The 12,085-nt window shown below is 37.7% G+C and overlaps 1 protein-coding gene across 9 annotated transcripts in view; it reads left to right on the top strand.

The window, feature by feature from the left end:
• Positions 1 to 12,085, top strand: part of PHLDB2 (pleckstrin homology like domain family B member 2) — a 150,090-nt gene that overhangs the window by 133,908 nt on the left and 4,097 nt on the right. For all 9 annotated transcript variants that reach the window (XM_036747558.1, XM_036747557.1, XM_036747555.1 and 6 more), the window contains one exon: positions 4,995 to 5,214. In XM_036747558.1, the coding sequence (XP_036603453.1) occupies positions 4,995 to 5,214 (220 nt within the window). The remainder of the gene's footprint in view (positions 1 to 4,994; positions 5,215 to 12,085) is intronic.

Below are 12,085 nucleotides of genomic sequence, written 5' to 3'. Positions count from 1 at the left end.
TCCTTGGCCATACCTTGTGGCACATATGGTGCTGTATGAGGTTGGCAGGGTGCAGAAAATGGGACACATAGGGTCTAATTAGGGCAGTGAAACCATGTGGCTCTGGCCAAGTAATTTAGCATAGCCTTTCTTTGACTCCATTTTGACATCTATGAAATGCTGATGTAATCACTGCTTTCCTTTCATTCGTAAGAGCATGATGATGATAAATGAGGTGGCATATATAGTGGATATTTGTACTTTCTGCAAAAAAGGCACTAGGTCTGTCAATTGCTGTCAATTAATTCCATTTTGAGAACCTTTCAGATGTAGCATGTTCCATCTAAAATCATATACTTCATTTAATAGCAAAATTAAAGTTAGAGCCCCTGGCCTTTTCATAGTTCACATATTAATAATACATGTTCTGAAACTGTTAGGATTCTTAGATGTTCACCTTGAGTTTTCTTTTATCTAAACATTTTGTACTTTGAATACTTAGCAATAATTTATAATATCAGTCATTCAAAAATTGTGCTATAGTATAGGAATGAATCTTATAAATAAAGTTACTTGTTGGATCTTGTTTTCAAGTAACTAGTTTTTTTATTAGTAAACTCATTTTTTTTTGGAGGGGGGTGGCAATTGCTTAAAAGGAAAGAAATGCCTTGTAGATTATCTGTTCGGCCTGCATTTTTCAATCTGTCATTTTTTGTACCTAAGAAATAGATGTGGTATAGTGAAAGAATTATGGATTTAATGTCAGGACTCCAGTTTAAATCCCAGCTCTGATACCTACCACCAGTAAAACTTTAGACAATACACTTAAGTCTTCTGATCTTCATTTTCCTCATCTGTAAAAGGAAAGGATGGACCAGAAAACTTCTAAGATCACATTTAGCTCTACATCTATGATGCTATATCTATTACCTTTCTACAACTCAGTAACTAAATTAAATTAAGAGACTCTTATTGAGATTTTGCATATTGTTCTCCTGTTGCAGGAAGGATACCACATCAATGGACCAAAAAGTTAGACCTGATTTCTTACCATGCTATTGTAAGAGGACATGACTTACCTTCTTTCACACTTTTGTGCCCTCTCCCTGAATGAACAATCCTCAGCTTATGGGTTAACTTCACTTATACATAGTTGGTGTGGGCTTGTTTTGGTTGTGGCTGTGGTTGTGTTGTTGTTGGTTTTTTGGGGAGGCAGTAAGCAAGAGTCATCACCAGGGAAAACATCTTTTTTTTTTTAATTGGAAGTAAATAGCTTTACTGTAAAGTACGTAATGCCTAGACTTCCTCGTAATGCAGAGTAGGAGGGAGGGAAAGTTGATGAGTGTTGGCTTCAAATGAATTCATCACTCAGAATGCCAAAAACTGAGGAGTAGAATCATTCTTCCAGACTCACATTTACTTCTCCTGATCACTGCTATAGTCAACCACACATGTTCATGGCATTACTGAATGGAAACCGAATTCAATTAAGCACCCATTTTCTTCAAATTACTGGGTTCAGCTTGTAAAAGTATAGTTTGAGCAGACACTCCTCTCATCACTGGAGCTCCTTATAAAGCTTGCATATTCTAAAGGGCTAAATTGCGGTGATGTTAACCATTCTTTAATGTGTGGTGTGCTCCATCAGACCAAATAACATTTTCCTGAAGATAAGATGGATAGCCACAAGTCTGGGGAATTAGATAATGGGTTTTTTTTAATTGTATTGGTTTCTTTTGGTTTTATATCTCTAGCACCTAGCACACTGCCTGGTACACAATAGGCCTTTAATACTTGTTAGTTGATTGGTTGATATCACCTTCATTTTCAAATGTATCCCTCAAACCTCCCCTGTCCAGTGAAGCATCCCTTGTGGTAGTAGTAGTAGTAGTAGGAAGAGGAGGACGAGGAGTAGCAGTTGTAGGAGTATTGTAGTAGTGTCAAAAAGAAAGTAGGGAGGGAGGGATCAGGTCAAGAAAGCTAACCTACCTGTCAATCAAGGGATTGTGGACAGGAAACTTTAACCTATTGATAAATATGGGGTAGAACATCAGAGTTACTTTAATTTGTATTTCTCTTATTTTTAGTTTTTACACTCAGTCCCCCTACTTCTTCAAAAAATGGGGAAAGATGTATTTCCTCATGTCTTCTTAAGAACCGTTCTTGGTCATTATGGTTATACAACATTCAATTTCTTTAGAAACATGATTTCTTTAAGTGTGAAATTCTTCTTTCAATAGACATTCTTCCTCATCACCCTATGTTATTTCTACCAATTTCCTACAAAACCATTTCAGAAGGACAGTTTTCTAATTTCAAGTTCTAGAATAACCATCTTCCTGGCTTTATCTTTATGTAACCTTTGATAGATACAGGGACTGAACTTGTGATTTAATTCATATGAAGAACTCCCAGGTGAGGAAAGTTCCTTTACTCATGCAGGTTGATGCCTTCTCTGTAACTTATAGTCTTAGAGAATTGCCCAGAGCACTGACAAGTTAAGTGATTTGTCATGGGTCACATAGCCAATATGTGTCAAAGGTAGGACTTAAATTTAGGTCTTCCTGGCTTCAGTGTGAGCTCTTTAACCATCATGCCAAGTCACTTCTTTACATTTAATAAGCCACTGAAAACTCTCAGGCCTGTGGTATCCAGAAGAATGGGACAAGAGAACTAGAAGCCTGAAATCATCATAAGGATGCCTTAGAAAGGCTTGTGGTGTTCCACCCTCCCCAAAGCCAGTGCCATTATCTGGTGCAGAAGTTCTGCAAAGCTGAAGGGAAGCTCTAGGAAGGAGAGCTAGAAATTGGTACTTGCTTGCTTTCCTTCTGCTTGCCAACCCTCTGCCAAATTCTGATGGAGCAATAAAGCTAAGCCGCACCATTTTGGCAAGCCAAGATGCAAAGTTTATTCTTAATCTTGATTATATGTTTTGCGTATGATTAGGTCATTCTATTCCACCCACTGACCCAAGAACTTAATAATCATTTCAGCCTTCCTTTGAATTTGCATAAGGGAAAAAGAGTTTTGGCTGAGTCTAGGTGCCTGGGGGTAGTTTTATTTATTTTTCTTTTTTTATCTACAGATGCCTAGCTTTTTGTGTTTGTGACCACAGTGGTGTATGCCTTATGGGCCAGCCTGACTCTTCCCCTATTTGCATCTCAGATCATTAGTAGTAAAACAATCATTCAACAAATACTAAGTGTCTACCATGAGCCAGGCACTATGCTAGGCCCTAGGGATAAAAAGAAAAAGCATGTCTTTGCTTTCCAAGGAGTTTACAATCTATCTAAGGAAGATAACATTAACATAAATATGTACAATGTAAACCTCTTGAGAGCAGAGGTTGTTTCTTTCTTTGTGTTTGTATCTCCAGCACCTAGCACAATGCCTGGGAAATATTAGGGGCTTAATAAATTCTTATTGGTTGATTTATTGCTAGTTATATACAAAATAGATACATGGTAAGGATCAGGAATTCTTCCTGTAGCATTTTTAATGTATCTTATAAGACCATAAGATTTAGGGCTGCAAGATACATTTGAGACAATTTGTTCTACCCCTTATTCTATAGATGAGGCAACTGATACCCAGGAAGAAGTTTGAGGCCACAATGTTTCTGGTTGCAAATCCTATTGGCTGCTTAATTTCAAGTTTGAATTTCACTATTTTTTTAACTTTTCCTTGGATAAATAAATCTCTGCCTTTGAATTCTGTCTTGTAGACTGATAAATCGAGGTGTTCCGTTTGGGGTGTTCTGCAGACTGTGAATTCCTTGAGAGCAGGGACTGTTTTTTTGCTGGTTTTGCTTTTGTTTCCCCAGGACTTATCACAGTGCCCAGCAGACAGCAGTGCTTAATAAATGCTTGTTCATTGACTGAGTAATGCTTGTAGAGTAGATTAAGGATGATCACATATGTCTCTTTTTAGAGTAACAAGAATAAGGTACGGGACATACCACAAAGGGAATAATTGGTATCTGTAGAAGCCATCTTACATAGACATTCTTCTTCATCACCCTATATTATCTCAACCAAATTTCCTACAAAACTATTTCCGAATGACAGTTTTCTTATTTCAAGTTATGGAAGAACCGTCTTCCTGACTTTATCTGATTCTACCCCCATTTCTCGCATGTATCCCCTTCTTGCATTATCACTTATAACCACAACCACCTTGGTTCAGGTCCTCATCACTTCTGTCTGTACTACTGAAATAGCTTCCTACTTGGCTCCATGAATCCATTCTTTCCCCAATACAATCCATCCTTCACATTCTTCACACAGCTGCCAAATTGATATTCTTAAAGCATGAATCTCTAGCCATGTCAATCTCCCACTCAGGAAGTTTCCTTACTGCCTCTATAAGAAATACTAATTCCCCCATTTGTCATTTAAAGACCTTCACAATCTGGCTGCTTGTTCACTCTGCATTCCAGTAAACCTGGCCTATTTGCTATTCATACACAACAGTCCATCTCCTATCTCTTGTGTCTTCAAATACGTACAGCCTGGAGTTCTCTCCCTCCTCCTATAGCTCCCTTAGAGGTTCAGCTCATTCAAGAGGTCCTTCCTGAGTGGCCTTCCTGAGTGTAGAAAATTGTGTGCTTATTTTGTGTGTATGCTCTTTTTATTATCTATGAACAAATGTTGTATTCCTCTTCCCACTCCAAAAGAACATAAGTTCCATTTGGGCAGGCACTACTTTGCTCCTATAGGTACCTATTAAATATTTGTTATTTGATTGCTTCTTTATTCCTTCTCCCTATATCACTCTAACATCATCCTACTAAAATATTTTATCAATATTCTCAACTATTTTATGTTTGAATGTTTAAGCCTTTTATGTCTGCATATGTTAGGTGATTTCTTTTTTCTCAAAATTCTAACATACAGTAATTTTTATGTTTGGCTTTTCACTTGGTTTCAGAAAGGAGGTCAACATTGAGGCATGTGTAGCCTGAAGCCATGCAAATAGTTACTATGGTAGATTAAATGGCTTTTGCTCTGTTGTAGGCTCGACCCTTGACTCGCTATCTGCCTGTTAGGAAGGAAGACTTTGATCTGCGGAGCCACGTAGAGACTGCTGGCCACAATATAGAAACCTGTTACCACGTGTCCATCACAGAGAAGACCTGCCGGGGCTTTCTCATCAAGATGGGTGGAAAAATTAAAACCTGGAAAAAAAGGTGGTTTGTTTTTGACCGAAACAAAAGAACATTCTCCTATTATGCAGGTGTGTGATACAATATTTCAACCCGTTGATTGCAAAAGCTGTTAAAAAAGGAAAATGAGGTAGCATTGTTGTAGCAATCAACATTTAACCTTCTGATCTTAGTTCTGCAGCTTCATATTAAGTTGCTAGAATGTAATTCCTCTACCTCTTTTTTCTTGCATCATAAAAAGGTTAGTTTGCCAGTTCTATGTGTTGTAGAATCTCATAGCTGAAAAGATCCCTTAAGTTATTTAATCCAATGCTGTTGTACAAGTTGCTGTTTTTGTTGTTTGTCCTTTGTTTTAAAAGAAGATCAACGAATGACATCACAATGTTGAAGTAAAATAGTGGATGATGAGTGATGTCTTGACTTACACATGAGTCGGATTCAAGTGAGGCAGAGCGCCAAGTCATAAGCCTCATTCTCTCTTCCAGGGTCATTGAAGTCCAATGTCAGCACAAAAGTCAATACTACAACTGGTGATGCCCAGGATGCAGTGGTTGAGATTAAGTGACTTGCCTAAAGTCATGCAGTAATTTAATGGCAGGGCTAGGAAAAGGATCTGTGTCTCCTGACTTCTGTCTGATGCCCAGCAGTGTAATGAAGCTGCTAAAAAGAAGCTAGTGGAATTATGTCCAGAATGAGAGAGGAAGTCATCCCACATTATTCTGAATAGATTCATCTATATCTAGAATATTGTGTTTAGTTTGAGGGACTATATTTTTAGGAGTAGACATTTAAAAACTGAGTTGACTCTACAGTGGGCAGTCGGAATGGTGACGGTATCTGGCATTAAGAGCAATTGAAGAAACTGGGAGTATTTAGACTGGAGTAGAAAAGATTTGGGTTAGGCACATGATGGTTACTCAGATTTTTAAAGGGCTATTATGTAGAAATATAGCATTTTTTGTGTCCTGAACCCCTCTGACAGCTGGTGAAACCTATGGACCGCTTCTCAGAATAAGGCTTTTAAATGCAAATGATTACCAAAGAAATCAATTATATAGAAATATAATTCCCAGAATTTTTAAAAACTAGGTTTAAGAACCACAGATTTAGAGAGAATGAGGATTGAAAGGTACAAGTTATAGGGACACATATTTTGGCTCAGTTTAGCGAAGATATTTCCAACAAAGCTTCCTGAAAATGGAAGCTGTGAGTTCACCTTTATGTACATGTTCAAGAAGCAGCTAAATGCCATTTTATGGAAGCTACTGAAAGGGTATTTTGTTATGCTGTGTTGTTGTTGGTAAACTGGACCAGATGTTCTCTAAGGTCCTTCTCAACATTTAAGTTTATGTGATTCTAGTCAGTCTCTTTCATGTACAAGACTTTATTGCCTTCTGAATGTTGTCTTGTCCTACAAGATATTCTGAATCATAATCTCAAAATTGGGAGGGATCTTAGGAATCATCCAATCCAAACACTTTATAGGTGGTTATCTATTTTCTACTTGAACATATCCTGTGATGGGGAACTTACCTCCTCTCAAGGATGTCTTTTACACTTTTTCTTTTTCTTTTTTATTTGAGAAAGCTATAATTATTAGGAAGTTATTTCTTAAACTGAGCCATAATTTGCACTGGCTAAACTTTTAGGTAAATGAACACCTCTTTCTTCAGACAGATTGCCTAACCAACTTTAAAGCTCTCTTAGAAGATACAGAGTCACTAAGCATAATGTCTTCTGGGTTTAATCACACTTTGAGTATAGAATTTCTTAGGTGGCATGGTGGATAGAGCATTGGGCTTGGAGTTAGGAAGACCTAAGTTCAAATCTAGCCTCAGACACTTAGTAGCTGTGTGACCCTGAGCAATTAATTTAACCTCTATCTACTTGGGTTTCCTCACCTGTCAAATAGGAACAATAAGAGTACACCCCTCCTGGGGTTGATATGAGGATAAAATGGGATAAGATTTGTAAAATGCTTTGATATGATATTTAAATGCTTATTATAATATAGCATATTATTATGCTAGCTATTATTATAGCTGATATTTTGTGATACACCCTTTCTCCTCTCTCAATGATGCTGCTTATTACCTATATACTTCCTTGTGTGAGCCTCTATTTCCTCCATTTCTTCATCCTTCTGAAATCTTTTCTGTGATCTGTGAGATCTCACTTTTAAAATGAATTGCAGGGGAGAAAGCATCTCTTTTCCCCACCTGGTAATTTAATCATCAAAGGCTCTACCTTAAAGTGCCCACTTAGTCTTTGAACTATAATTTGGCATACATGGTGGTAGATAACCAGTTGGCATCCAGAATTTGGTGTCAGAGGAGGGGGAGTGAGCAATGACAATTTTCCTTCAATACTTTTCTTTACCCTTCCCTACCACATAAGGACACATGAGCTTATTCATAAGAAACCTTCTTTCTCATATATGTCAGTATTATTTAGCTTATATGTGAATTATGTAAGCAATGAAGATTCCTTTCTAGTGGCAATTTAAAATAATAACATTTTTAAAGCATAAATAGGAACAACTCCTTTCCCAGTGATATAATACACAATGGTTAGCACCAACCGGATTTTGTACTCCTACATCAGAAAATGGCCTTTTAAAGCCATCAGAATGGAAAATATTTTTTACGTTTGTCATCTGCCCTACTTAAGTCATACAAAATTAGACAAGCTTAGTTGACCATCATGCAGCTTGTTTATAAAGTCTGTAATAAATGAACTGCCTTGATGTTAATTTTAAAGCTTAACACATAACCATTTTGAGCATTGGTTGTGAAATATATCAAGAAACAAGTGACCAGTGTGTGCAGCAGGCTTTGGAAAGAGCACTGGATTTTGAGTCAGAGGACCTGGGTTCAGATTCTGGCTTTGTTACTGTATGACTCTGAACAAGAAATCACTTTCTCTGGGCCTCAGTTTTCTCATTTGGAAAATTAAAGGGTTGGACTAGATAACTTTTTGATTTATAACTGGATAACTTCTCCTTTAGCTTTAAGTTTTATGATCTTAAAATGTCACCCAATGTCTCAATTTTTTATGAATTGTTATTAGTAGCAAAAAGAATGGGACAGTTAGTTGGTACAGTAGATAGAGAGCTGGGCCTGAAGTCAGGAAAATTCATCTTCCTGAGTTCAAACCTGGCCTCAGACACTTACTAATTTTGAGAACCTGGGCAAGTCACTTAACCCTTTTTGCCTCAGTTTCCTCTTCTGTAAAATGAGCTAGAGAAGGAAATGGCAGACCATTCCTATATCTTTACCAAGAACACATATCTTTACCAAGAACACCCCAAATAGAGTCACAAAGAGTGGCCTACAGTGGAAAATGACTGAACAATAAGAAGCAATAATAATAATGATAACTACTCAAGTTTACATATAATAAGTCTATCAACAAGCATTTATTAAATGCCTACTGTATGCTGTACACTATTCTCGTGTAAGGGATATGCAAAAGTGAAACTTCCCTTAACCCTTGAGGAGCTTATTACCCATGCAGAGAAGACAACATGTAGATCTTTAGGTCTATGCGGAATAGATATAAAATAGATACAAGGTGATTTGTTGGAAACGATCTTGCAAAGGGATAGGATGGGGAGCTAGGTGAGGCAGAGAGATCAGAAAGGCTTCGTGTACAAGGTGCTATTTGAGTTGAGCCTTAAAGGAAAGAAAGGATTGTGAGAGCTGTAACAACAATAATAGCTACCACATAGCACTGTAAGGTTTGCAAAGCATTTTACATGGATGAATTTATTTGATCCTTACAACAGCCCTGGGAGGTAGGTGCTATTATTATCTTCATCTTACAGAAGAGGAAACCGAGGCAACAAAGGTTAAGTAACTCGCATGGGGTCACATGAAGGAGCATTCATGGAATGGCTTCATGTGTAATAGGGCAGGAAAGGTAGGTTGGCACCAAATACCTTTAAGGCTTACAAAGGACCTTCCTTAAATCATCCCAGTGAAGATAGTAGTATAAGGATTATTATCCCTATTTTATAAATGAGGAAAGTGGGGTTCAGAGAGGATACAGAACCGCATGAGAATTTCTCAACTAATGAATAAAGATTCAAACCCATTTCTAACCTGTCTAAGAGACAGTGGGCCTGATAGCAGGATTACTGGCCCCTGGGTAAGAAGAGAATCCTGGTTTAATCACTTACTAGCCTGTGTCTGGGCCATTTGACTGAGCAAGTCACTGAGCCTCACCTTAGAGAATGTGTGGCACCTTAAGTAGCTTTAAGAAAATGCAGCCATCATGCAGCATCATTGCAGCCTCTACCTGTGATCTTGAATCCATGAAAGTGATGTGCATGATATAAATGTAAAATAATAGTTTAAGATTGAATTGAAGAGACATGTACTGCATTGTCCATAGGAGATACTGTGGTGAAAAAAAATTTTTAAGGAGTTTTCCCTTGATTTTAGATGCCATAATAAATGTAACAATTTACATTTGTTGACAAATATATATTACACACACACACACACACACACACACACACACACACACAAACTGAAAAAAAAATCAGCTATCATTAACATGGCCTATGATAATGTTTTGTCAAAGTAGGATGTACATTCTTTTAGAACCCTTTCCTCTCCTAAGTATGGACAACCACTGGAAGGTAGAAAAACAGAAATAATAAGCAGGAAGAAAGATTGAAGGAGGTGATAAATAATAAAGATCAGAAGTATATTCTGAGGGGAAGGGAAAACACATAATAAGAGCAGAATCCCGGAAATATTATGGAAGTAAAGAAATGTAGATGAATAGAGGAAAACTAGGTCTCCTTATGGTTAGTGTTCTCTCCATCCTCCCCAAATCATTGAGTATATTCTTCTCTCTTTGCATGTTGTATCCCCCTAAAATAGAATATAAGCTCCTCGAGGGCCTGCACTGGGTTTGTTTTGGTTTTTTTTGGTCTGTTTCTGTTTTTGTATCCCTAGTGCCTAGCAAAGTACTTCGGAGTGTTAGATTGGATTGGATAGTCATTAAAATAAAAAAGGGGATATGGGATGATATTTAGTCAGGAACTGAAAGTCTGCCATAAAGAGTGCGTGTGTGTGTGTGTGTGTGTGTGTGTGTGTGTGTGTGTGTTTGATAGATTAGAAAATCCCAGTAATATGTTATCTGATCGAAACTCCCAACCCATAGAATCATAGATTTATAGTTAAAAGAGACCAGAGGAAAAATTTAATCTAACTCCTTCATTTTATAGATATGGACATCGGGGGTCAAAGGGGTGATGAGGCTTCCTCAAAGGCCCATAGGTAGCCAGTGACAGAGCAAAAATTTGAAACCAGATCCTCCAAATGCAGGGCTATTTCTACTGAAAAATAAATCAATCTCAAGTTTTCCTTAAAAGGGCTGCCTTGTTTTAGATTTAATTTTTTGTCTACTTAAAAGATGGTATCATGAACAACCTTTTTTTAGTTAGTATAATGGAAATGTACTCTTTAAAAAAAAAGAAATGTTAATTCAGTGCCTGAATATGCATAAAAGCAGACATAATAAAATGTGCTAGTCTCCTACTTGCCTCCCCCAGTTTTCCAAAAATAACATTTTTAAACACTCTCTCATGTAACAGTCTAACTTGTCCTCATCTGTACTTTGCTTCTTCTTCCCATTCATCAGTCATTCAGTTAATCCAATTACCTGGGTTTTTACTTTAAGCTTCACTTCCTTCCCTCCTTCATTCCCTCCTCACACCCCCACACCCCGGTCTAATTAAGCTATGTAATTCTAAGTCTCTGAACCTTTCATCTCTTTTCTTATTCGCAAAATGGTGTTCTCTAGTTGGACTACTACTGACACTAGCTTTGTCTTTCTTCCCCTCAACTTCAGAAATATGGAATCATCTTCAAAGTTAGGCCTCCGTATATGTATTGGAGAGCAATTAGGCAGCCAGCCAGCCAGGCTGAAAACCAAACCCTTGTCCTGACCCCCTTATTCTTTAAAAGTTGTACTCTCTGAGTTCTTTGTTGCCATACAGGAGGCTACATTTGAATGCACAAATTTCAATACTTCTCAGAATCTCAGCAATCCAGCTATGCCCTGATAAAAGTGTGATCACATGGCTCATCTGTGTAGCCACAGATCCTCACCAAGAATACTAGAACCCTCCCTTTAAAATTTATGTACCTCACCCCTCCCTTTGTCATCAGCCCTAAACAAGGTTAGTTAGCATTTTAAAGTTTTAATTTACATGTCAACTGACCCCTCATCAAAGGGTTACTTGGCTGCCTAAAATAACTCAAAAACTTTTTAACCAACAGGACTTTTCCTACTTCTCAGTCCTCTGCCTCCTCCAAATGATATGTTTTTGTTGTTGTTGTTGGGCTGTTTCAGTTGTGTCCAACTCTTTGTGACCCCATTTGGAATTTTCTTGGCAAGGATACTGGAGTAATTTGCCATTTCCTTCTCCAGCTCATTTTACAGATGAGGAAATTGAGGCAAACAGGGTTAAGTAACTTGCTCAGGGTCACACAGCTAGTAAGTGCCTGAGGCTGGATTTGAACTCATGAAGAGGAGTCTTCCTGATTCCTAGACTCAGCACTCTATCCATTGTACCACCTAGTAGTAATAATAAATAACTTGCCTTCATATAGCACCTACGCTAAAGTGCTTTACAAATATTATCTCATTTGATCCTCATAACAACCCTAGTAGGTGCTATTATTATCCTTATTTTACAGTTAAGGAAACTGAGGCAAACAGAGGTTATCACTTGCCTAGGGTCACACAGCTAGTAAGCGTCTGAGGCCAGATTTGAACTCAGGTCTTCCTCACTCCAGGTACATCCACCGAACCACCTAGAAGCCTTATAATATCTTATTATATATTAGGAAGAGACTGAATACATAATTATTATAGGCTAATAGTTATTTTGAGTTTTGCTGAATGTAGTTACAGCAGTTTAGG

This window comes from Trichosurus vulpecula, chromosome 2, assembly GCF_011100635.1.
Source record: "Trichosurus vulpecula isolate mTriVul1 chromosome 2, mTriVul1.pri, whole genome shotgun sequence".
NCBI lineage: Eukaryota > Metazoa > Chordata > Mammalia > Diprotodontia > Phalangeridae > Trichosurus > Trichosurus vulpecula.
Note: the sequence above shows the minus strand (reverse complement) of the source record. Positions and strands in the feature narration are given on the sequence as shown.